This window comes from Narcine bancroftii, chromosome 3 (assembly GCF_036971445.1).
Source record: "Narcine bancroftii isolate sNarBan1 chromosome 3, sNarBan1.hap1, whole genome shotgun sequence".
In the NCBI taxonomy this organism is placed as follows: Eukaryota; Metazoa; Chordata; class Chondrichthyes; order Torpediniformes; family Narcinidae; genus Narcine; species Narcine bancroftii.
Genome location: NC_091471.1, coordinates 87,459,846 through 87,486,494, shown reverse-complemented (window position 1 = coordinate 87,486,494; position 26,649 = coordinate 87,459,846). Strand labels below are relative to the sequence as shown.

Genomic DNA, 26,649 nt, shown 5'->3' with positions numbered 1-26,649 from the left:
AGTCTGTCACCATCTTCCAATCATATGCCCAATCTAGCCCGAAATCTTACCTTGATGTGACAATTCCGACTTGACCCTTACCTTCCTGGGCAAATACTGTTAACTATCAGCAAGGAGGTAAAGCGTGAGCACTTGTCCATCGATTTTCAAGAACGTATCTGCTCCGTTAAAAGCTTGCGACTCTGACACAGAGCAGCTTTGTTTCAGGCTGGTGTACTGGCCCCGAGACCAAGACGTTCCTCCCTTGTTGCACTCAGCCCAAGATATCCCTATGCTTGAGTGCCGTCTTTGCTTGCTTAGTTGCTTTTGATGGAATTCATTTCCTCCCAGTATCCAGGATGATGGCAGCTTGAGCTACAAATGGATCACTTGCCACTGTTAACATCATCTCCAGTCTTACTTTAGTGCACTTATACTCCTCTGAAAGACTGGAAATGAGTCCAGAATAGGACTCTTTTGCCATACAGCCCTATGCTGTTGAGGCATCTGAGGAAACCAAGCCACTTCCTTAAGTATGAGTTGATCAGTCTCTCCAGCTTTTGCACACTCAAGACTGGAACATCATACAGTGTTAGTGGCTACATGAGACGTAGAAAGCGACCAAACTGCATACACCAGAGGTTCAACTTGCCAGGTAGAGTGGCAATGTTGGTGCTCTCAGGCCATTGATGGTATATTTCCTGAGCTGATGTATCTGCTCTGTATCTTTGAGAAATATGTTAAACCACTGACCTAAGCTTTTCACTGGCTTCTCGAAGACTGTTAGAATCATATCATTGCTCATGCTGATCCACCAGTTTCCCCTTGACAATAAAGGTGCTTCTGGACTTGTTCGGCTTGATCTTCATCCAAACCTGCTTGATGTTCTCTTGAGGCTTCCTCAACAAGCGCACAATACAAGCCTTGGTCATGGTCAGTGTTGTGACATTGTCCATATATGTATTGATAGGCGGCAGCCACAAGCCCGATCTTATGTGCTGCCATCCACCCACCCATTGAGATGCTGTAATGATCACCTCTATGGCCATGGTGAAGTCGAGTGGGGAGCTGGTACAACCAGCTATGAAACGCACCTCCAGATCTTGCCATGCTATGGTGCAGTCTGCTGTTGTCAAACATATCTTCACGTCCTGGAAGTAGGCCTTAACAAGACATGTGAGGGCCACTGAGACTCTGAGGAAGCTGAAAGCAGTTCCGAGGAGGTTTTGTTTGAAGGACTGAGCTAAAAGCATTGGCAAGCTCCAAAAACACCACATGAAGATCTGCTCCCTCCTTTTTGACGACATGGATATGATGCCAGATAGAGCAAGCATGTTCCAAACAGCCCGAGATGCTTGCTTTCAGGATTGATGTATCAATCAGATGGTTCCTTTGCAGATATCTTGACATCCTATGCGTCATCATACCTGAAGATTTTTGCCCTCAACGTTCAGGAGAGTGATCTGGCAGAATTGGCTGATTTCTGATGAACCCTTTTCCTTTGAGATCAGGATTCCGCCAGGATGTTGGTACCACCTGGTTACGCCATACCACCTGCATGAGCCTCCAGAGGAACCACAGACACCTGCTGCATTTTTGAAGAGCCTGTATGACACCCCATTGGGACCTGGGACTATGCACAATTTTCTCCACCTCACTCCAACTCGGTGGGCTGATATCAAGTTGGTGTTCTGGTGGATCATTTGTGGCATGTCAGGCGGGATGGTAATCTCTTAGTGGCATTGATTGTCTATGTGGAGCTTTTCCAGGTGTTTTTCCAGTTCTGCCCTTGACACTGAGAGACTTCCACTCTTTTCCCCTGTAAAGAGACCTTTTACAAACTTGAAGAAATCTTTAAAGAAGCTTGTTCTTGTCCTCTTCTTTTTCCTCTGGTTCCTTACCAAGTTCTCAGGTTTCCTCAGTGTCACAAGCCTGTACCAGATATCTGCTTGCAACAGGTTTACTCTATACTCCGACAATAAATAATGTACTCTGAATTCTTCTGTCATCAGCAGTGGAGGTCTTCCTTGGAAAACCAGTCCCTTTTCGATTATTGAGCTCACTAATACGCTCTTTCTTCTTAATTATGTTCCAAACTGTTTATTTTGGTAATCCTAAGGTTTGGGTGATGTCTCTTACTATTTTATTCTTCTTTTTCAGCCTCATAATGGCTTCTTTGACTTTCATTGGCATAACTCTGGTTCTCATTGAAAAATGGCAACTACAGACTCCAAAGGTGATCAAAAGCTTAGAAGCAAGCCTAGCTCTGCTCCGTTGAAACAATTGAACATACCTGAGTATTACAAACACCTATGAAGCCAAATGTCCCAAAGATTATGTTCGCCAGAAAAGGGGGAACTATGTATAAAATTTGTTAAAATTCTAACCTTTCATTATAAAATAATACTCTTTTTCTCTATTTTAGCTCCAAATGCCATGACCTCTTCTGGCTAAATTCCAATGAATTATCAGCTCTGCCTTGTCAATTAATCTATCAACATTCTTCACAATTACACTACCTTTAAAGTACATCACTGCCTGACCTGAATCATCACCGATATTGGGTTTATGCATTTTTGTTTCTTATGCAAAATAGCTCAGATTCAAATTGACACCTTTTGTGGAACACCACTTGTCCTGCAATTTGATTACATGCCCATCTTTCATTTGTCTTCCGTCACTCAGCTGATTCTCTAATCAAGTTCACAATTTGTCTTTAATCCACTGAGTTCAACATTAGTCAATAGTCTCACATGTGTAACTACATTACAAGCCTTCTGAAAAACTGTACACGTATTGTTAGATATTCCCCAACTCATTCCTTTGGATCCCTCCATTCAATCATTCAGAAAATTCAATCAGCCTGTTAAGAACTAATAAAATCTTATTAGTACTAACAAAGGAACAACAAAGGACACTGGTAAATTCAAAATAATAGTTTTTTATTATACTATTAATAACATAACATTTCTTACTTATCTCTAAACTATATCTTAAACACCACTCTGTGTGTGTGTGTGTGTGTGTGTGTGTGTGTGTGTGTGTATGTGTGTCTCCTTTAAACCACCCTCCTCCCTCACCTTTAATGCACATACTCATATTTAACATTGTTACTCAGGGAGAAAGATTTTGTCTATCCTATCTATGTGTTTCATAATCTTATAAACTTCTATCAGGTCGTCTCATAGCTTCTGATGCCCTTGAGAACATAACCCAAGTTTTTCCAACTTCTCCTTAAAGCTCAATCTCTCCAGGTAGCATGCTAGTAAATCTCTTCTGTAGCCTTTCCACAGCCGCTACATCTTTCTTGTAATGGGGCAATCAGAATTGCACACAATACTCTAATTGTGGTCTAATCAAAGTTTTATATGGCTGTAATATGATTTCCTTACTCTTATAGTTATTGCTCTGACCAATGGAAGGCAAGGATGGTATATACTTTCTTTTCACACTATCTACTTATGTGGTCACTTTCAGGGAGGTAAGGGCTTGGACTCCCAGATCCTTCTGCCTATCAATGTTGTTAAAGAGTTCTGCCATTAACTGTATCCTTTCCCCTTACATAGTTGGTTTTCGATGGGCCCATATTGCTCTTGAATACTCATTATTTCCTCCTAAGTCCCAAAAAAGGTGGGGAGGGAAAGAACAAAGGGAATGTCTGTGATGAGATGAAGGCCTTAAGAGATTCAATACCCCAGCACTGGTGGAGAGAAAGTGATGAAGGCTTGTTAATTGTGGACCATGTCTGGAGGTAAATGTTTGAAATCAAGCCAAACAGAATGGGGGATTGGGGAAAAAAAAACCAGAGATGGTGTAAGGATTAGGTGTTAGACAAAAATAGAGGAAGAGGGGAAAAATATGATCATCCACAATTAATAAGGTTTCACCACCCGCACACAGCCATTCTGTCTTTCCTAGTTTCCTCTCTATCAGTCCCTTTTTTCTGTTCAGCACCACACCCCCAACATTTCTGGTTCTGGTGAAAGATTACCGACCTTAAGTTGTTTCTGAAATCTCTCCACAGTAGCTGCCTTTCCTGCTGACAATATCTAATATATCTACATTTCTCAGGTGATTTATTTTATTTTCACTTCTTAATTCTATCTTAAAGTCTTCATAGTCTGTTCAGTTGTATCCTCGCCTTTCTCTAAAGTAATTTCATCCTTGAATTCGAAGACTTACATCTAAATTTAATTTTTTTAATTTTTAAAATTTATTTAAATTTAAATTTAGATATACAGCGTGGTAACAGGCCATTTCGGCCCACGAGTACAAGCCACCTAAATTACACACAATTTACCTACACACCTAGTACATTTTGAATGGTGGGAGGAAACTGGAGCCCCCGGGGAAAACCCACAGAAACATGGGGAGAACGAACAAACTCCTTACAAAGAGCGCGGGATTCGAACCAAGATCCTGATCGCTGGGACTGTAAAGGCATTGCCAACCATGCCACCCCTAATTTGCCCAAAAATGCATGACTATTTCACGCATTTTTCTATTTTTCTTGCAGGCCTTAGAACAGAGGAATGCTCACCATGTGAATTTATGTCAATTTTCTTTGTACACAAAGTGATTGTACACGTTCTTGGGCTGCATCTACATGCATGTATATTTTGTGGTTCAAACATATTTTCTATTACTTAACATATCTAAAGCACAATTATAATTATTCTCAACCTATCTGTCTCATAATTTTATAAACTTTTAGCAGGTCCTATAATCCCTTACCTTATTGGTAAGGGATTACTTAAGGTGGTATGTGAGAGGAAAGAAAATGTTTGAAAACCACTGTTTTAATCGTACCTAATTGACTCATTATGTGCACAGTTTCTTAACTCCAAAGGAAATAGGCCAATGACAATTTTTCTCAAGCAAAATATTTCAGTAACAATTGGGTCTAGAGCAGTGGTTCTCAACCTTTCTTCCCATGGCATAGGGATTACTTAAGGTGGTATGTGAGTGGAAATAAAAGTTTGAAAACCACTGGTCTAGAATATGAAAAATAATACTGTGCAATCATTTCCCCTGTATCTGTCTTCGAAGACCCAGAATGAACAAAATGATACATGGGGCTATTAGTCTGATGAGATCAAATAACTCTCGCAACGTACATATTCACTGAGGGAAAAAAGGTTACATCATTTTTCTCCTTCAGGTTGTTGTCATCAGAAGCTTTTGATACATTTTCTTAAAAGAAATGAGGATTATGTGATAAATTAAATGCTGGCATTTTGTACTGTTCATTACAATCAAATTTTAAAGGTAGCAATACACCAACATAAACATTTTAGATATAAATACACATCTCATCAATTTAAAATTTATTGAAAGCTAATTCTCACTCAAAATGGAATAATATCCCCATTCCAAAAATAAAAAATGGAGGGCAGTTATTCTACTAGAAGAGCAGAAACAATCTCAAAATATAACCATTATTGAATGCAAAGATAATGCAGACAAAAAAAATCAAACTCTAAAATGTAAGATGTTGCTCAGAACATACCAGATTGAAATCATAATTTTAAAAGTGAAGTACATTATTTGAAAGATCTATTAAGTACAAGAAACTAATATCTTTTGTGCAGATAATTGGCATGTGATCTTTGAATTTAAACCATTTATTTGATAATAGAAAAAAAACAGGATTATCCCAAAAACAAAAATTGAAAGAAATTGATGTTTGACTTATAATTTAATTCCTGAATCCACAGTGTTACAGATATATCAGAAAATGTGAACAATAACAAGAAGAAAGAACACTTAACACTATAATTTTGAGATAAATGCTGTTCCATGGAATAAATCTAACATTAGCTGGTAAAACACATTTTTTAATATGATCCTTGAATGAGTACCATTTGAATAAGTGGTCCACAGCATATGTGAGCCAACACAATCAAAACCTGGAATATCACACAAAGACTGCAACTTTCTGGAAAATGGAAACATATACTGGATTTTACATGAGTTAACAGACATAGATATCCTGCTCTGATTGGCAGATTTATATATATACTTTTCTGAAAGGCAAAAACACAATGGGAAAACTTGTACAGCCATAGAGTAGAGGAAATGTTTAAGGCATCATTAAATTTGAGGAAAGGCTTATAAAGTTGCCAAAAAGAGCAGTACACCAAGAGACTGGAACAATTATTAGCAGAGAACAAATTGAATAGAAAGGGAACTAACGAGCAAAGCTAACGAGCAAAAATATACGCTGTAAGAGCTTCTACAGATATGTACAAAGTAAGATTAATGAAAATAAAGTGGGTCCTGTAATGATAGAGACAGTTAAATTTATAACAGGAAATTGCAAAAGATTAAATGTGTGTGTATTCATGGGTGAAACACAAAATCTTCTAGATTAACAAAATAAAATCAAAGGAACCAGTAGAGAAGTTGCTGAGCTGAAATCTTAAAAACCCCAAAGTCCTGACAAATCCTTGAGTCTTGGGTGTTTGGGCACTCATGACCAGATTGTGAAATAGCTTTCTCCCCCAAGCCATGAGGCTTCCGAACTCCGGGGGTACACATGGCTAGCATTATGCAATATAATATTTATAAATGATATGTTATTTATAGTAAAGTTTCTGATGTAATTTTTATCCATGTAAATAAACAGCTCCATGGTCCGGAGAAATTATATTTTGTTTTTTTTACTGAACACTGCAATGTTTATGGTATGAACAGCAAATAAACATGACTTTACTTGAGATGGCGATGAAGATTTTAGTTATTATCTTCAAAAGTTCCAAAGCAGTTGCTGGGAAATGCTGGAATTAATTATAAATAATAAAAAAAATAATTTTAATATTATATGAATGATTAGGGTTAACATGAATTTATAAAAGGAACTTAGGATTTATTTTAGGATGCATCATGAGGGAGAACGTGTAGGTGCGATCTGGATTTTTAGAAGGCTTTCAAGGTGCAACTGAGCAGATTCCTCCTGAAATTCTATGTCTCCTCAGGTCAATCAACAAATCTGAGGATTTTTTAAAAAAATGGTATGAGATTGGAAAATGTTGATGTGCAAAGTAACCTAGGTGTGTTCACATAGTAACCAAAAGTCCACATGCTGCAGGTAATTCAGAAGGCAAATTTTATGTTATTCCCTTTTTGCTATAAGATTCGAGAACAAAGGCAGCACAGATGGTGCAGCGGTTAGTACAATAATGATACAGCACCAGCAATCAGGACCAGGGTTTGAATCCTGTGCTGTTTGTAAGGAATTTGTACAATCTCCACATGCATACGTGGGTTTTTCCTGGGGTCTCTGGTTTCTTTCCACCCTTCAAAATGTACTGGGGGGTTGTAGGTTAATTGGGTGTAATTGGGCGGCACGGGCTCGTAGGCCAAAATGGCTTGTTATTGTTCTGTATGTCTAAAAAAAAATTAAGAGGAAAGATGTCTTACAGGAGCTTGGAGGCCACACAAGGAGATGTTGCAAATTTTAGTCTCCTTACCTTCAAAAGCATAGCTTGTTATAAGAGAAGGAAAGCTAAGATTCACCACTCTGGTCTCTGGGATGGTTGGCCTGTCATACAGTACAATAGACTGAGTAGGCTATGGAGACTAATTTCAAAACAGAGACTGATAGATTACTGGATGTTAAGGGAAACAGGTGAAAGACCAGGAAAATAATGTCAGAGGTAGAAGATCATTATGATCTTACTGAATGGTGGAATCTGTTCGGGACAAATGACTTATTCCAGTTCCTGTTTTCGTATGTACTTATTTGGATTGCTGATTCCTCAACGGTTATATTTGGGAATTGCCTTTTGGATGCTGTGTCAGGTTGGTCCTACCACAAATTGAAGAATCCTGGAAATTTCAGTGGGGATTGTAGAGCTGCTGTCCATTAAAAATAAAAGTCACTTTGGTTTGATTGTTATAATTATCCATAAATGTTTTAGATATTCTCACATTACATCTAAAATAATTTTAAAATTTGCTTTAGTTAATAATTGCAATTTTAAAATATCCTTCAATGTCAAGTTAGTAATTTAACATCTGGAAAGTTGAAGCATAGCCATCAAAATTTCAGGGTGGCTTTTCCTCAGTGTATTGTTGAAGATCATGCCACACCATAGGAGTCTTAGGATTTCTGAAGTATTGCAAGATATGTCCTCTGTATCTGGAAATAGGCAAGTGCTACCATGAGAAGAATGTAGGTTGGAAGATCTGGTCTTATTTTTCTCCATACTTAACTGAGATTTTTAGTAAAAATTCATGGTATCAGGTGGACATTAAATAAAACAAGAATACAGCACAAATTAGATTAAGTACTTGTTTATAATATAAAAGAGATCATCACTGTGGGCTTATTGATGCACTTCAACCGACCACTGCTACCTTCAGATTTTTTTTTTACTTTGATGTATTTGTCAAGCATTAACAAAGGGCATATTCATTGCAACACATTTTATACTACAGCATAATAAACAAAGGATCCTCAATGCATTACTGAATGCAATTCTCTACCAGTAGTTTCAGGGGCTTGAATATTTATTCAAAATAAATGCCAAATTAGGGTAAATTAAATCTTATAAGAAATATATACTTATAACAAAACCTACTAATTAATATAGTGTCAATAAGAGGCAGATTGCTCCAGCACTCAAATTTTTGAGTTAAAACGTAAGTGTAATACAGGTGCTTAATTGTAGGGTCATCTAGAACAGAAATGAGAACAAAAAAAATTAAAACCAAGTTTTTTTTTCCTCAAGGAATCTTGTTGAACATGCTAGCCTCATTACATTATCGGGACCTACTCCACTAAACCAGTCACAGGCCATCATTTGTACCCATTAATCAATATGTATCCTTTGAATTGTCATACCTTTTAAAATTAAGCATATGTTTGAATGTTTTCCCCAAAATATTTACAAAGTCACAGAGTACTGTAGTTCCCTTGCAATGCAATATATAATGATAAACTTTTGTAAACTTTGCTCTATGCAGGAATCCCATTGATACTGCTTGATCCGTTGAGTTCCTCCAGCAGATTGCTTGTTTTAGAGATTTATTTTCATTTGGGCATCATGTTCAGTGCAGACATCATTGGGCAACATGCCTGTTTCTGTCCTGTTTTATATATCCACAATATAAAATATACTTGATGTTCAAAATTAGCTGTGGCTGCTTTAAATTGGTTGTTCACAATCATAAAACAGAGTGTTCAAATAAAATAATTTGTGCTTGATTAGCAGGACATGCTATCTTCAATCTAGATGCCTGATCCACTTCTGGACTTGTCACAGGTTCTGAATGCATAACCTGCACTGGGTCTGTCACATGATACCGTACAAATGGATATACACTGTAGTACTCAAGAACATTGCTCCCTTCAGCCTTTAAATCCTTAAGCTTCTGACGCATAAGATAGACTTTATATGTCAAAAGTGAAACTGCTATACATGCCAAGATAAAAAAGACTAAGAGAATGTCAAATGTCTGGTTCAACTTTACCAATTTTTGTTTACAGATTAATAAAGGCTTGATTGAAATAGCTACTATATCCGAATCAGTTAATGTAGTGAAATTTACAGGTGAGTATTTAAATTGCTGTTGGACTGGAAGCTTACTTGTAATCTGTTCCATGTCTTTTGGTGTAAGTGCGGCATCTCCAAAGGTTTCCTTGTTTACCGAATTGTGCTCCAGCTTGAAATCAAGATTCTGGGTATCCGTTTTCACTGAAGTCAATGCTGCATGAGTGGCTGGAGATCTAATTTCAGTATTTAACCCCAAGGGTGCTATGGTGATATTACATCCACTAACCTCACTTCTTTTGAGGTAGTACAATGACTTACCACGTAATTGGGATGGATTCTGACAATGAATGTTTAACCTAGGTAAGGATGACAATAGCCAATTACGCAAATTGAGCACGTTACAGTTGCATTCCCATGGATTGCCATTTACCATTAAACGAACTAAAGAATCCAGTGACATTAGGACCGCAGGAAACAAACTTTCAAGATGATTGTTGGCCAAATGTAGTTCTTTTAAAGTTCTCGCCATTCCTTCAAAAGCATCGGACTCAATAAAGGATATATTGTTGTGATCGAGCTGCAAGTGTCTTAAGTGCAGTACTTTAAACGCATTAGAATTGACATGAGTTATGCTATTGTTATTTAGAGCTAAATGCCTCAAGTTGTTCAGTGCAGCAAAGCCATCTTTTGGGATAGCTTTTATTTTGGCATTACAGAGGTAAAGATATTTGAGATTTTCTAGTCCACTGAATGACAATGGCTGAATAAACTCAATTGGGTTATTGGATAAGATAAGTCTCTTAAGGACCTTAAGTTGAACAAATGTATTTGATGGGATCCATGCCAAGTTGTTATTCTGCAGATTGAGCAACTCCAGTCTTGTGAGCTGCTTGAATGAAGAATTAGATATCTGTGATATTCTATTGTTTGCAAGATGAAGAGTATGAAGACTAATCAAACCTGTGAACATCTCATTATTGAGCAAACTAAGAAAGTTTCCTTCGAGTTGCAAATATTGAAGGGCACTCAAATCAGAAAACAGTCCTCTCGGAATAGAAATAATCTGATTTTGTTGTAGGTGCAAATATCGTAATTTTGAAAGGCCTTCAAAGATCCCCAGACTGAAGTGTTTTATCTGGTTATTATTCAATCGTAGATAATACAAGTTGATGAGGCTGACAAAAGCTTGAGGTTGTATAGAGATCAGAACGTTATTATCAAGACAAAGTGATGACAATCTTTTAAGTCCTTCCAAATCCTTAGAAATTATACTGGAAATGTTATTTCTGCCAAGGTAAATTGAAGTTGTTGATTTTGGAAGGTTCTGAGGAATGGAATTTAAACCAAAATTACAGCACTCCACCAGAGTCCTTGTACAATGACAAACAGAGGGGCAGATCAGTGAAAGGCCTTGTGGTATCAGAAGAAGAAAGCCAACCATCAGCTTTACAGCTGTTATGTAGCACTTCTTGGAAATGTAAAATCCACACATTTTCTTGTATTCTTGTTCTCTTTATAGATTACTGTTTCAATCTAAAAAAACAGGATATGTTAATGGAAGATCTGATTCTACTTTAATTTTTCTTCACTACATTACAAACCTATAATATTTTAATAGTTTTAAAAAGGTTACTTCTTAAATCTCTTATTTTAAATGTTTACCTTTCTTTAAACAGTATGGAACAGTTCACAACTGTGAAGAAATTCAGTGGAACAAATAGAAACAAAGTTTTTTTTAAAAATGGAAAGAGATTGAAAGTTGTTGTTTACAGGACCTTGTGGTCCTTGCATCTTAAAGTTAACACACACGAAGAGCAAGTAAAGTGGGAGGAAAATGATAAGATGACCTTCACTGCAAAAGGACTTGAATACGATAAGAGACATCCTGCTTCAATATGCAGGATGCTAGTGAGACTGAAAATGGAATATTGAATACTGGGCTGGTCTCAAGACAAGTAAATTTCACTACATTTTATGGCATCTAGCACCATTTCTTCTGTAATGAGGACTCCCTTGTTATTTACCTCCCCAAGTTTCTGAGAATCCACATCTTTTGCTGTGGTAAATACAGATGAGAAATACTTGTTTAGGATCTCTCCCATCTCCTGTGGCTCCAAACAGATGGCCTCCAGGTGGATCCGTTTCCCTCCCAAGTTACTCCTTTGCCCTTAATGTACTTGTAGTCTCTTGGATTCATTTCTACCTTCTCTGCCAGAGCCATCTCATGACTCCTCTTTGTACTGTCCCAGAACTGTCATCATCTCTTTTTTAAAACCCTTTCATTTGGTAAAAAGAAAAATTTAGTGATCTCCATTTATGTCAACCAATTTCCAATCCATGCAAATACATTTAAATGCTGCTCTTTTATATGAGACTTTATCAAAGGGTTTTTAAACATTCAAGTACACTATATCATTCAGCTGTGCCACCAGTTACATCCTGTTATATAATCTTCAGTGTGTTTGTGAAATATTTTGTTATTTTTTTCTTTATTATAGCCTCTAGCATTTCCCACTATTGACTTTAGTCTGCAGCTTGCTGTTTACTCTCCATTTTGTTTTAAATCGCGGGGTTTCATTTGCTGCCCTTCAATCTATAGTAATTATTTCATAATCTGTAGATTTTGGAAAAATTATTAACTACTGAACCACAATACTACAGCAACTTTCTTGTATAATCTAAATTGCCATGGATCAAACCATGGGAATTTATCATGTTTTAGCACTATTAATTTTTTTCTGCCTTTTTTTATTACTAATACTGCATTGCTTTAGATTCTCACCTTCATTAGATTCAAGAATCTCTAGAAAGTTACTTAAGTCCTCTTCTCTGAAGTAAAAAAATCAAAGTACAGGTATTTCTTTAATTGGTCTGCCATTTCACTGATTCCCAATATGAACTCAGTTTCTATGGCTCAGTAACAAGTGCTGAACTGCTGTGGAACATTATTGTTCTCTGTACTTTGAGGTATTTTACTGTTGAGCTCTGCGAAACAGTTAATGAGTAAACTATTAAATTCATTTTTGAATAAATTTAATTTTCAATTTTCACCATGAAAGAGTTAGAAAATCTCACAATCTAATTTTAGATTTGGACGTAAACTATAGTCAGTTGACACTCAAAAACAAAAATATCACATTTTCCACTACTTATACGCTACAGTGAGAATATATTACAGGGCATGGATCCAGGTTCAAATCGGTCGCTCTTGTAAGGAATCTCTAATGACCTGCGTGGATTTTCCCCAGGTGTTCTGGCTTCTTCCCATCCTCCAGAACGCACAGGGTTATTAAGTTAATTGGGTGGCAATGGGCTTCAATGGCCTTGATTTATTTCTACCATGTTGTAAATACAATTACAATTTTAAAAAAATAACAATATTTTAAACAGAATTATCACTCAGTCTTTTGAAAAATTATCTCCCATTTTTTCAACTAAATAATATTTTCTGATAATTTCCTTTTCTTACTCTTGAACATATTGTTTCACTGCAGGAGAATAATTTCACAGAAACTCTTTGGTATTAGCATTAATGACTATTGTTCTTTGTAAGTGTTTGCAAAACAGGAATGTGGAGGACAGATGTAGATTCTACTGTTGCCTTGGGAATTTATTGTCCTTAAAATTGTGCTTTGGGCTTGCATCACCAATGCTAGATATGCTCATGGAATATAAATGACTTCATCTAAATTCATTTTTTTAATTGCAGATTCCCCTTTACATGGCATGAATGCTCAGAGGAACCTCTCCCCAGAATGTTACATTTAAATCATGGTATGAAGTCATTTGACATGATGTATCTAATTGAATTGCTCTTTTTTTCTGTGCATTTCTTTCTAGAGAACCCTGTACTTCTGCAGCTTCAAGCACAATCCAATTTGCCCTCAATATGCAATAACCTGATCCACAAAACTTTGCATTTTTTTTTGTTGCCTGATGCAATGGTTTCTCACATGCAACACCAGCTTGCATTGAAAACTAACATTTTTCAAGATACTTCATGGAAGAGTAGGAAATACGGCAACAGATAACATGGTAGGCGGACAAAGGTTTTGTCGAAAAATATTTTACTGAATATGTTCAAGGAAGAATGAAAGCAAGACAGGCATAGAGATTTAGGGAAAGAACTGTATAGCTTGGAATCTTGACAGAGCAGATGAAATGACTTCCTGAAGTGATTATCAGAGTACTACCAAACAGAAACATTGCAAACGGAATGTTTCAATAGAGAACACTACTAAATTACGTATCTTAACAAAGAAAGAGCAAAAATAGAAATTATAAACATATACTCTCACCTGAATGAATTAAAGAATATTGTTTAAGGATATAGCTGTTTTGCTATCACAAGATGCAAGATAAAAGCCATGCACAAATTTTTAAAAATTGGTTGCTAAACAAAAGACTTGATGCAAGGGAGTGGAAAATTTCAACTTCAGGAACTGTTCACATCCCTTTGGTGTGTTTCCGGAACCAGGCAGGAATTGACTTTGCCCTATTTTCCAAGACTGCGATTGGATATAATGTATAATGCATGGAAACAGGAAATGGTTTAACTGGACAAAAGCTAATTGTTAAGGTAATTTCAGTTGCATCGCATCTTTTAAATGCAGACTTAAAAAATTAACAATGTGAAAATTTGAGAAATGTCAAATAAAGAAACACTTCTTGGGTATTCAATTGCTGCTTTGTTTCTGGTAACAGTGATTGTTTATGTCAAAATAAACATAAAAAGATATCGAAACAAATCACTATTTCAATTCTGAAGATAAAGTTTCAGGGTGTTGTAACAATGCCATTATGGCCCTTTCTGCAAATTTGCTTGAAAGGTCCTAAAGATTTTATGTCTCAGCTTTTAAAAAATGTTTAGAAAAGTATGCTGACTAATTAAGTATTTTCTTCTGTTAAAAATTCCCTTAGTTACTCGAGTTCATTGAAAAATATCATTCTTTAGCATAAATTTCAATTAATTCAAAGTAGAAATGTGATTTTAGAGTAAAAACACAAAATGCTGGAGAAGCTCAGCAGGTCAAACAGTGTCAAGGCAGAGATACAGAACCAACATTTCTGACTTGAGCCCTTCATCACAGTATGAGCTGGTAAGCATCAAACAAAAGAGTGGAGGGGGGGGGGGGGAATGAGGAGGGGTTGGCAAAGACAGGAGATGATAGGTTGAGAAAGGAAGGAGGGGACAGCAGCAGAGTGATCCTGGGCTGGGTGGGTGAAAGAACTGGAAAGACAGGAAAGGGGAGGGGAAGGAAAAGCAAGCAGGTTTAATGGAAAGCAGTAAAGTCAATGTTCATGCCATGTGGCTGGAAGGTGCCCAGATGGAAAATATGGTACTGTTCCTTCAATCTGTGGGTGGTCAGGGTGGGATAGTATACAAGGCCATGGACAGACGTGAGTGCAGGAGTACGACCTGGAATTGAAATGGTTGGCCACTGGGAGGCTGCTGTGGTTGTGAACAGAGAGGAGGTGCTGAGCGAAGCAATCTCCCAGTCTGTGACCGGTCTCTCCAATATAGAGAAGGCCACAAAGGGTGCACTGGATGCACTTGCTGAGACATAACTTGCTGGCATTTTCTCATACATTGATGAAGGGTTCAAACCCGTAACGTTGGTTATGTATCTCTTCCTTTGCTACATAAAGGACACTGTTTGACCTGCTGAGATTCTCCAGCATTTTGTATTTTTACTTCAAAAGTGTTCACAGAATTTTGTGATTTACAATGTGATTTTCAAATTCGTTTAAGATTAATCCAGAATGAGAGGAGATTTGATAGAGGTATACAAAATTATGATGGGCTTTTCCACTGAGGTTGGGTGAAATACAAACTAGAGGACGTGGGTTAAGGGTAAAAAGGAAGAAATTTGGGGGTGGGGAATTTTAACATGCAAGAAAAATTTGGACGTGGACATGGATGGGAGGAGTGTGGAGGAGGGATATGGAATGGGTGCAGGTTGATGGGACCAGGCAGGGTAAAGGCTCAGCACAAACTAGAAGGGCCAAAGTTCTAATTCATATAGCGTGCTCAGTATTATGTACCATAGTGTAAAATATTCCTGGGAAACTAAGTCAAAATGTAGAAAGCCAAAATTTACCCACATGGAATGCAGTATAGCTGTTAATCCAGCATGCTTGAGACCTTGATGGAGACAGTCTAGGACATTTCCAGCACCATAGGATATTGTTTTCTCATGACTCCAACACAATTTCAACCATATTTTTTAGATGCAACACACAATACATTTTCTAATGAACCATGTATGTTTAAAATTCCAGAAAGAAACAAATTTAACGGAGCATGAGAAACAGAATCTGGCAAGTTTCATGGGAAAGCAGAAACTGGGGTTTCAGCATCTTGAAATGAATCGTGGGAACTGGGACCCAGTTACTGAAAGGGTGTTTGTGACCCAGGGCCCTGGCGAGAGGAAGGGCAAGTAGGAAAATGAAGCCTAGTTGAGTGAAAGAGAGCACAGGAATCTGTATCTGGTAAACCAGTGTCCAAACATTTGGATTTTCCAGGGATGGATAAACAGAGTTTTACAATAGTTGTTGGTAGTAGATATTCTATCTGCATCTTCCCTCTCACTTCTTCATTCCAATAAATCACTTTGTAATTGCATTTTAATCGAATAAGTATCTTGAACTAACTCTTCAGCAATCCCTCAGGGGTGACAGCATCTTGTTTTCAAACAAATTCTTTGGGTTTTGATGTAACTGATTAAGTCAGTGTGGAATCCATGCCTTCTGCCACGGATGGACAGAAACAAGTAGTGAGGAAGGAAATAGGTAGTTTTGGATATCATTGTCCTGCTGTTAACACTGGGTTTCTATGTGTTCCTGATGCAAGATCACCAGCTTCGCAGTGCCATCCCACATGCTTCTTCTCCACTTTGAGCATTTCATGGGCCATTGATTTCCAGGAGTTGGAGGGAATATTGCATTTTTATTCCAAGGTGGCTTTGCGAATGTCCTGGATTTTTTTCTCTTCCAGCATTCTCTTTCCTTGTCAGAGCATAATCTATATTTCTGGAGTCAGTATCAGGCTTATGAAAAATGTGGCCAACCTAATGCAGTCGACCAGGTAGACCATTAGACATAGGAGCAAAATTAGGCTATTCAGGCTTTCTAGTCTTCCCCGCCATTTAATCATAAGCTGACCCATTTTCCCAGTTTTCCCCATTGCCTGGCCTTCTTCCCATAACCTTTGATACTCTGGCTAATCAGAACCCATCAATCTTTCCCTTAAATACATGCAATGACCTGACCTTCCAAAAGTGCCTGTGGTCACAAATTCCACAGATTTACCACCCTCTGGCTGAAGGAATTCCTCCACATCTCTGTTCAATCAATAGCCCCTTTTAAATTGGAGCACCTGGGTAGCCCTCCTGGGACCCAGGTGTGATTACTGGGGCAAATCGACCCATTAAATCGCCAACCCGGTGACTTAAGGGGGATCCTGCCCCCGCAATGATGCGTCACACACTCACCAGAAGTACTGCTGGATGTTCAGATGCTAGCTGCCTTGTGACATACGCACACGAGCAATGACATCACTGGAATAAGCAGGTCAGCCATTTTCCTGTTCAAATTGCCTGTGAACAAGACCTGGGTAAGTTTAACTGAGTTCCATGACTACCTCTAAGGTAGGTTATGGACCCGTTGGATTCTGACAAGGTTGGCTGGGTCGGATCCTTTCTAACTGCCGCGTAACTAGGGCGCTAACCAGGCAAATTGCCTGGTTGTCCCATTTTACATGGTAGTTTGAAAGGGCCTAATGAGGGGTTTCATATGGGCATGTTTTTGGTCTCAGAAGGGAGGCTAAAGTTGGTTCGTTTGTTCTTCCAGTGAATTTGAATATTTGGCAAAGACAATGTTGACAATATTTTTCCAATGTTTTCTATTGCCTGCCATGGTTTATCCAAGTCTCAGAAATATACAACAGGACAAGATCACTGCAGTTCAACTGAGAGCAAGTTTTGTGATAGGTCTGAGGTCTTCATCTTACAACAACCTTTATTCAGGTATGCAAAGGATCTGATATTTAAAGATAAAACAAATTTTATCACTGATACTTGCTTTCAAATAGAGATGATTCTTGAGATTACAGATTTCATCATGGATCTCTAGTTTTTTAGCCATGATGTAGAATTGAAGCATCTTGTTTTGTAGATGTTGAACATAAGGATGTCTTATTTAAACATTTTTGTGAATGAATTGGTGGTGATTTACATATCATATTCCAAATCTTTCTTTGGCTTGGCTTCGCGGACGAAGATTTATGGAGGGGGTAAAAAGTCCACGTCAGCTGCAGGCTCGTTTGTGGCTGACCAGTCCGATGCGGGACAGGCAGACACGATTGCAGCGGTTGCAAGGGAAAATTGGTTGGTTGGGGTTGGGTGTTGGGTTTTTCCTCCTTTGCCTTTTGTCAGTGAGGTGGGCTCTGCGGTCTTCTTCAAAGGAGAAGAATATTCCAAATGCACATATATGAAAGCACAGACTGCATACTGAAGCTTGATTAGAGGTGGTATAATTAATTCAGTAGTGGAGAAGACCAAATTAACAATCTTTGCATTTTCCTTAAATTCTAACCCCAGAGTATTGTTTGGCGAAGGTTAAAATGTTAAAAATTATTGATTTTTAATAAAAATTGGCATACCTAAGAATAAAGAATTCTTCAGATTTAGGCCACAAGACAGGACAATCAAAGCATTGAAGATCATACATAGATGAAAATGGGAAATTATAATCTGTACATTACATAAAAAAATAATTTCCAGTCTTTTTGCCCAATAAAAACTGTTTATAAGGAGACACTGTGCTTATTCTAAAATTAATTGAATGGAGAAACAGAAGGTTTAAACCAGATTATGTTATTTTTAGATACTTTAGACATACAGAGACAGTAATTGACAAAAAAAGCTTAATGATAAGATATTTCACTTGAATTCAGTCTGGTAAGTTCACCAAAATTAGTGTGTAGTTAGGTGGAGAGAATCTGAAGGAAGATTGTTAGAAATCCTGACATACTTGGTGTGCAGAACCAAGTACTCATGTATAAAGTACTCAAAAGTCAAATTCTTCAACAGCATTCCTAATCAGTCCTTACCTTTCCAAGTGCGGATAGATCTCTCAGAATTACTTCCAGTAACTTTCCAACTACTGATGTAAGGCTTACCAATCTATTGTCCAAGCAGTCCTTAAATAAAAGCACAATAGGAACCACCCTCCAATCTTCTTGCACCTCACCTGTGGCTGACAAAGATACAAAATCTTCTGCCAAAGTGCTTACTATTTTTTACTTGCTCTGTCCAAAATTCTGGGATACCCTTGGTCCTGCTCCTGGGTCTTATCCACCTTCAGGCACTTCAACATCACCTCTTTCATAACAATGATGTTTCAGGATATCACTGTTCTCTTCACCCTGCCAGACTCGTGCTGATGAAATTGTAGACTTAGCAAATTAAAAAATAGCTTATCTCTCAATAACATCACAAATATGAAAAGAGTTTTGGGACAGGATTCTTCCTGTCCCAAGTTATGATTTTGATCAATAGCAAGGGACAAGCTCTATGGACCTAGTGAGCATTCATTTATTCATTTTTGTGCATGAACAGTGATACATTTTCAAGAACTCCTTACAAGGAAGTGAGATTGACAACTAGGAGTCAAGGCTAAATTCATTATCCATTATCTTGTTAAATATTAAACATTCTTGCTTAAACACACCAAAGGCATCATGAGGAAAGCCTCTACATCCTCACGAGTTTGCGGAGGAGCTAGTGGAGTTGTTCAAGTGAACCGGTGCGGACTTGAGGGCCCGACATGCCTGTTTCCGTGCTGTAAACGGTTATATGGTTAATCCATGTATTACTTTGCTGCTTACTCGCTGAGAGATTCCATTTTTGTTAACTTTCAGGGTTTCTTGGATATTAATTAATGATTGCCAAAAATCAGTTAATTTTGGCTATTATAAACATTAACCAAAAGATGGGTCCATTTTTCTACAAGTATCAGAAGGAGTTGAATATGTTGTGAACTGAACCAAGTAAGAAAGAAAAGCAATTGCATACAATTTTCATGTTGGCCAGAAGTGTTCCTCACAACACCATTCTTGTCATCAGCATATGTGAACAGTTAGAGAATCATACATCAGTGTTTTAATCAAGATAATGAGTATTTTCAAATGCTCACACTGCTTGTAATAAATCACAAATCATTTAAAAAATGTATGCCTGATATTTCCTGTACATTTGTTTTCTTGCTGCAGGACTTGTATTGTCTCACAGCTAATATTGGCTTGATTCAACACTGTATGACTGATCGGACAAATCATGATCTGCATGCTTTCAATTTATTTTAGTTACAGTTTCTGAATATGGCACTAGCAGCATTACACAGTTTATTTGTCCATCTTTTATGGGATGTGCTGTGATAGAGTATATAAAAATGTTTTGGGGAGATAAATTGGCAAAGGTTCGTTAGAGAAGGTCACATGAAAACACTTTAAAACAGATCTTATTTGAAATACTGGAGACATAGTGACTTCTCACACCTTTTTGCAAGAGCTTTGAAGAGTGCTGAACTAATGAAAATGGATTCTTGTTCACCCAAAGCAACAGATAAAAGAGAATGCTGGCACTGCTATTGTCTGCAGAAGACTTGCTGTTGTAAGAGGGTTGTGTGGTTTTGCAAGCAGAGAGAGTCAAACAGGCTTTCTCTCAGTCTCTGTGTGTGTGTGTGAGAGAGAGAGAGATCACTTGACTGTGTTTAAGCCAGCAAGAGTAGCTGGAACTGAAACAGGAAAAGCTGGCAAGAAGCCCCATTGTGGAAGATGGCCTAGTCACAGTCCTTGTGGTTTATGCAAGAGGAGAGGACTGGCTGTGTTAATGTTTCATTTGGAATAAGATAAACAGAAAGGAACTCTGGTGACCTGAAAGAAAGAGGTTATCACTTGGAGAACCCTGATGGGGAAAGTTTTGTCAGCAAGACACTGAGGTGACTGATGGAAGTACATCAGTTGTAGATGTCCTGGAACAACACATCTCTCTCTCTGAAAACTGACAAGAACCTTCCTGAGCAATAACCATTTACCTTTCAAGCACCAAAGTCTGGTGAACTTTATACATGTTAAATGCTATGCACAGTATAAGAATTGCCTGCAAACCAGTGAACTTGGAGGAATGAGAAGTGAGATTGGATTGTGAACCAAAGAACTTTTCTGAACTTACATGCACATGCGCTTAGAATTAGAAGGGGGTTAAGTTAGGTTAAGTCAATAGTGATAAGTTAAAATGTAATTTTGTTTTCATGTTTAAAGATAATTAAAAGCAACTTTTGTTTAAGTAACTATTTGTCTTGGTGAATATCTATTGCTGCTGGGTTTATGGGTCTTTTGGGCTCGTAACAGTGCCTAGACATCTAAAAAAGTTTGTTTTTCCAAAAACCACTGAAATGTTATTTCTGCTGCTACATTTCTACATTCCCCATTTATTTCCACACTTTTTGTTTTATTACCCTATTTTCGTGTTTTTATCCCTTGTAGCCTTTTCCACCACTGTCATGCCATTGTCTGGCATACCCCATGGACAAAAGGATTAATCAAAAGTCTGTATTCATACTTTGTAGGCCAACTGAGTTATTCAAAAAGGAAAATATAAATGTTCTGCCTGGTTGACGAGATCTGATGGCACTGTTGAAGACCTTGGGTGTGTTTTCCTATCTAATGGTTAAAATGGGAAAATGCAATAAAGCATTTAAAAGGAATACAACTACAGTAAAACCCCCGTTATCTGGAATTCAAGCAACCATCAGCCTTAAGCAACCAGAAAGAAAGTGAGGAAAATAAATAAATAAAAAATATTTAAGTTTAAAACTGGTATGCCTCACTGTTGGTTTGTCAATCCATGCAACATGCAATCTCAAAAAACTGGAAAATTCACTTATCCGGCATCTAACAATCCCCATAGGTAAGGGAAATCAGAGATTTTTTTACTATGTCATAATTATGCAAGCCTTTGACTTATTTTTTTTAATTAAAAATTCAAATAAAAGATATCTACAAACAGAGATAGCTACAAAAGCCAATTTCAAGTCATTTGCAATGCTTTAACCGACGGAAATGCTCTTTTCATAACTTTTCGTTTGATTGCCATTGACTTAACAAGCACTATTTTTCTCCGTAAAACAGGGATGAATTTATTTACAGTTTATAATCATTATTTCATAACTACAGAAGAATCCAGCTTTCCTCAGCATATCAATGTCCTTACAAGAAAGTAAATCCCTATTTCACATACAGATGGGTTACTGCAAATGAAGAATGAGCAATTATCCTGAATTTTCATTCTACTAAACCACCTGTGGCCTTCTCATATCCTCCAGGTTACAGTAAACAATTTATTATGAATATTCACAAAGGTCCAGTTACAAGCTCATACAATTTATACATTGACAGAAACATGCTTGACAAGAAACAGGGAAACTTAATTGTATCAGCCTCCACATGGCATCAACTAAGAAAAAAGAGAAAAAACTACACAGCATCAAAGTGTTCAGCAAAGCTAGCAAATGATAACAAAATACACTGCAATTACAGCAAATTAGAATTTAAAAAAATACAAAAGCATCCTGTTGTGAACAGCAACAATTATCTGCTCTTTTGAACTTCCAATTAGCATTTATAGCTTGGAAAGATGTAGTGCACCCCAGCATTTTCAAATTTTAGTTTAATGGGAATGTTATCCACATTAAAAGTACTATATTTAAAAGTATATTGAAAGTGTAAGGTGAGGAAGTTGATAAAACTTTCCAAAAAACACAAAATGAACAACAACAGTGAGTTTATAAACCATTGTGAAAGCAGCCTGAATAGAATCTTTGAGTCAACATGCAGAAGCAGTCTGAATCAGTCAGGTGAAAAAGAGTGTTCGCGAGCTCTATCAAATGATGTATCATTAAGTGGCATCAAAGCCTTAAAGTGCAGTATTGGATGACTGTTTTTAATGGGATAAAAAATCAAAACTGCATTCATTGTCAATAATAGTTAGGCCATAATTTCTTGCAGTAATGCATCAAAATATTAGGCTACTATTATAATCAGAAAATCCAGCAACTGAGGAGACCTTTAACAACCTGAAACGATAAGTGCTATTATGTTAACAATCATAATTGGATACAATGCTGATTAAAAGGTTAAACAATTGAACAAAAATATTTGAAGCTGAATTTTATTTAGATAAACCATGCTCCCTTTCCTGCATAACATTAGCTAAACATAACCTATGAGATTAGTTGACAAAATCTCCAGTTTGATTTAATAAAATCAATACATTATCAATATCTAACAATTTTATGACTATAATTTTCAAATTAGAGGTTGCAAAAAATTAACATAAACTGAGGTAATCTTGTACATTTGCACAAAAAAGGATTGAGAACATAGTCGCGAACTTGGCACACTTCCAGAAGCGCGACTGATTTGACAATTTGTAACTAAAATATGCAGGAAATTGGAGTCGGAGAAGACATTTGGTTCCTTGAGTCAACTCTAACATTAAAGAAGATCACGGGTGATCTTCTAATTCAAACCCATCCTTGTATCCCTGTTTCTTTAATATCCCAAAATCTACCCTTATTCTGAGGCAGTAATATCCAGTTACAAGCTCATAGCCAGGAGTAATATCCTCCCCATATCCATCTCATCAAATCCTCTAAAAATTGTATGTTTCAATGACATCAACTTTTATTTTAATAAAAATAGCGGTTGAGCCTATTCAATCTCCACTTAATGGCAGACCAATCATCTGATGAACCACTGGTGAATCTTCTTACATATCTACTGTTGTTAAAGTTTCTGTGCCTTTTAAACCTTAGAACAAGTTTCAGGACCACAACCTTCTTAAAACCAAGGTTTATTTGTTTTGCAAAACTTGAGAATTCAGCTAATTCACAGTAAGCTGTTGCCTGATGGCCAAACTCCTCCTGCTTATAAACAATTTATTACATCTTCTCTTAAAATCATCTCAGTCATTACAATGGTTGTTGTCTCTATCTCTCTTTTTCTGACTCTGACATCAATCAATTGGCTCTGATCAGGCACTTACAATTCTTTCAGTCAACACCTCAGAGATAGCATAGCCCCTGTTACTATGAATTATTTTACTAACCTAAGATAAGGAACTAACATCTGGACATTAGTCATACTTGTTTTCACACTGTTTTATTCATACCCAAGAGATAACTAATATGAGAGATACACATTATTCTAAACATTTATCTTTCACATTTCATTGAGTTTGTTCTTGTGAATCACATAATCTGAAGAACACAAGGCTAACTGGAAGGCTGAAGAGATCATTTATACGAGACAAGAAGACAAAATATCCTGTTTTTCATGAAAGAGACATATTACATTCAGCTTGTATATTTCGCCTCTTTGTTTCTGCGAGTCACCTAATCTGAGGAATTCAAGGCTATGGGACTAGCAGGTTCAAGTTTGCCTGAAAACACACATTATGTGGCCTCTTACAAATGCCCACAACCTTCTCTGAAGTTTTTTACAAAGCAGCAAGGAACATGTGAACATTAATTCAAATTGATCAATCTACATTAATCTATATTAGGAGACCAAAATTACACATTATACTCAAAGTCAGGGGTGGACAAAGTTGCTTAATGCAAGAGCCACAAACGATAAACTTCAGATTTTTGAAAGCAGTAAGACATGAAAATATGTTACTTATATATTCACATTTTTACTTTTACATGCACATTTTGTAAAAAAAAATAATAATAAGAAATACATGTATGTAATAATATTTATTCATATATTCAGTTTTAAAAATGCTAATTTGTATTTCAATAATCAAAAAGTACACATATACCACCAAATTATTTTCAAAATCCTGACTAATTTTCTGTGGAAATCTCTGCCCAAGGAAACAGTAGAGGCTGTCACATTAAATATTTTTAATATACAGTAAGATAGATTTTTGATTCGTAGGAGAATTAAAGGTTATAGGGGAAAGGCAGAGCTGGGTCCAAGGCCAGATGACCAACTTCTGCTCCTGTTTTTGATACGTTCTCTTCTGGAACACTGCTGCCATTGGTCTCTGTAGATACCTGCACCATTGCAGTGTCCACCATTGTCCGTGTGCACAATGCAGGAAGCATCCTGATGCAAAGCTGCCTCCTGTGGCAGTGCAAGGCAGGGGGCCCACAGCTCTGTCCTTCTCTGCCCCACCCTCTGCTCCCTTCTTCCCAGTCATCACTGGCAGGATGGGGGGGAGTGGCTTCTGGTAGCAGAGGCTGGGGTATGGAGAGGTCTAACTTTTCCACTTCTCTGCCGGGGCCATTCCTCCAGTGCCCATTCCCTCTCCTTGTTATGAGGCCCGGGCTGTGACCATCCCTACACCCCCGGTCTGTCTGCAGGGACTCAAGAGTGTTCCAGGAAGGCTTCGGAAGCATTGGTATCTTCTTCAGCCAACATATTTCTGTAGGCACTTTCAGGTGGCCAATTGCCCCACTTGTAAAGCCGCATATTTTGACAATATTTGGCTGTTGGGAGCCCACGTGAATGTGCAGGAGCCGCTTGCAAGGCGAACTTTGTAACCCTCCTCCAAGAGGGATAATCACCACAGCACAGTGGCCTCTCCAGCCTTTCCTAAAAGCGGCTGCATTTGGGATGACAGTCAGCTGGCGAGCACCTGACAGATCCTCTCCCAGCAGCCCCTTGCCCCAGCTGGGCTGTGAGCGCGGGGACTGTGGGGCTAGAGCAGCCGGCGGGGGAGAAGGGAGCTGGGCTGTCAGCGTGGGGACTGAAGGGCTAGAGCGGCTGGCGGGGGAGAACGGGGGCTGGAGAGGCCGGCGGGGGAGAACGGGGGCTGGAGCGGCCAGTGGGGGAGAATGGGGACTGGAGCGGCTGGTGGGAGAGAAGGGGGCTGGAGCGGCCGGTGGAAGAGAAGAGGGCTGGAGCGGCCGGCGGGGGAGAAAAGGGGGCTGGAGCAGCCAGTGGGAGAGAAAGGGGCTGGGGCGGCCAGCAGGGGAGAAGGAGGCTGGAGCGGCCAGCGGGGGAGAAGGGGGCTGGCCGAAACAATGCTGGTACCCGACTCAAGTGCCGTACTCAGCCCCCCTCTCCCCTGGCGGCCCACCCCAGCCCCCTCTCCCCCATTTGGGGGCAGAGCGATCAGTGTGGGGACATTCCACGGGGGATATCCCCACGCTGATAGCCCACGCTGGCTGGCCCAGCTGACAGCCAACCATCCTAACTTGACAGCTCAAGGGACAGGAGCTGGAGTGCGCTCAGATGCGCAACCTGGTACAGCTATCCCTTCAAGTGGCCAGTGCTGCGCTTTTAGCGCAGCCACCTGAACGGCAAATCAAAGGGCTGCTTTCTCTTCTTTAGGCGCATTCTTAGTGGAGAATCCACCTGATTAGTTAATACCAATCTTACAATTGAAATATGCATTTCTCATCACAGGTGGGTCTGTCTAGCTATTAAGCCCAATTAATCAGAATAATGATATTTTCAGAAAAATATTGTCTTTCAGTTTAACCCATGGGAAGACAACTGGAGTCTGAAGAGCAAGACCGAGTATATTAGTTGTTTAGTCTGAAATATGGAGCCAAAATTATTAAAAATCCTGCGCTTTAACAGAATAAAGAGCAATCATTTTACATGCCTGAGAAGGAAGCAGGAAGAAAACTAAAATAGTCTTGGAACACCCAACATCAGAGCTCTGGCATGAACTAGATGAGGGGGCAGAGTTTTATCATTGCCTCTGAGGGTGGGGGAAGTAACCTTATCTTAATTTTTTTTCTCTTTTTCTATTTGGGGGTCAGAATTTAGGAAAAAAAGGAATAAGTCATTCAGCCCCTTGTGCTTGCTCTTCCATTCAAAAATATTATGATTATTTAGCTCAGCACCACTCTTCTGCACTCATTTCTAGAGCCCCATAAAATCTAAAAAATAACTGATGTTTTGAATTTACTTAGTGATTGAACCTCTGCAGCCCTTGTGGTAGAAAATTCTGAAGATTCATCACCATTTGGATGAAGAAACTCCTAATCTTTGTCCTAAATAACCAACCCCTTATTTTGAAATTGTGGTGGCCAGATAACCCAGGGAAGTATCAATTTTGTAGCTACCCTGGGAAGCTCCTTTTTG

The 26,649-nt window shown here is 38.2% G+C and overlaps 2 protein-coding genes and 1 long non-coding RNA gene across 12 annotated transcripts in view; 1 reads left to right on the top strand and 2 right to left on the bottom strand.

Moving 5' to 3' along the window:
* LOC138757337 (uncharacterized) overlaps positions 1 to 17,501 on the top strand; it is a 92,450-nt gene extending 74,949 nt beyond the window's left edge. For 3 of the 5 annotated variants that reach the window (XR_011353509.1, XR_011353508.1, XR_011353511.1), the window contains 3 exons: positions 9,473 to 9,536; positions 13,189 to 13,253; positions 17,409 to 17,501. This is a non-coding gene — a long non-coding RNA (uncharacterized lncRNA). Of the gene's footprint in view, positions 1 to 9,472; positions 9,537 to 13,188; positions 13,254 to 13,319; positions 14,111 to 17,408 lie in introns of those variants that run through there. The other 2 variants (XR_011353512.1, XR_011353510.1) reach the window with 2 other exon arrangements.
* ipo11 (importin 11) overlaps positions 1 to 26,649 on the bottom strand; it is a 433,130-nt gene that overhangs the window by 102,971 nt on the left and 303,510 nt on the right. The window lies entirely within an intron of this gene.
* LOC138757336 (leucine-rich repeat-containing protein 70-like) lies at positions 5,676 to 13,921 on the bottom strand. The gene is made up of 2 exons (XM_069924491.1): positions 13,778 to 13,921; positions 5,676 to 11,012 (listed from the first exon to the last, which is right to left on the bottom strand). Exon 2 carries the CDS (start codon positions 10,969 to 10,971, stop codon positions 9,151 to 9,153), a length of 1,821 nt encoding a protein of 606 aa, XP_069780592.1. The 5' UTR covers positions 10,972 to 11,012; positions 13,778 to 13,921; the 3' UTR covers positions 5,676 to 9,150.

Excerpts from the sequence above, each read along its gene's own strand:
- LOC138757336 (XM_069924491.1), bottom strand. The coding sequence starts at position 10,971 with ATGTGTGGATTTTACATTTCCAAGAAGTGCTACATAACAGCTGTAAAG.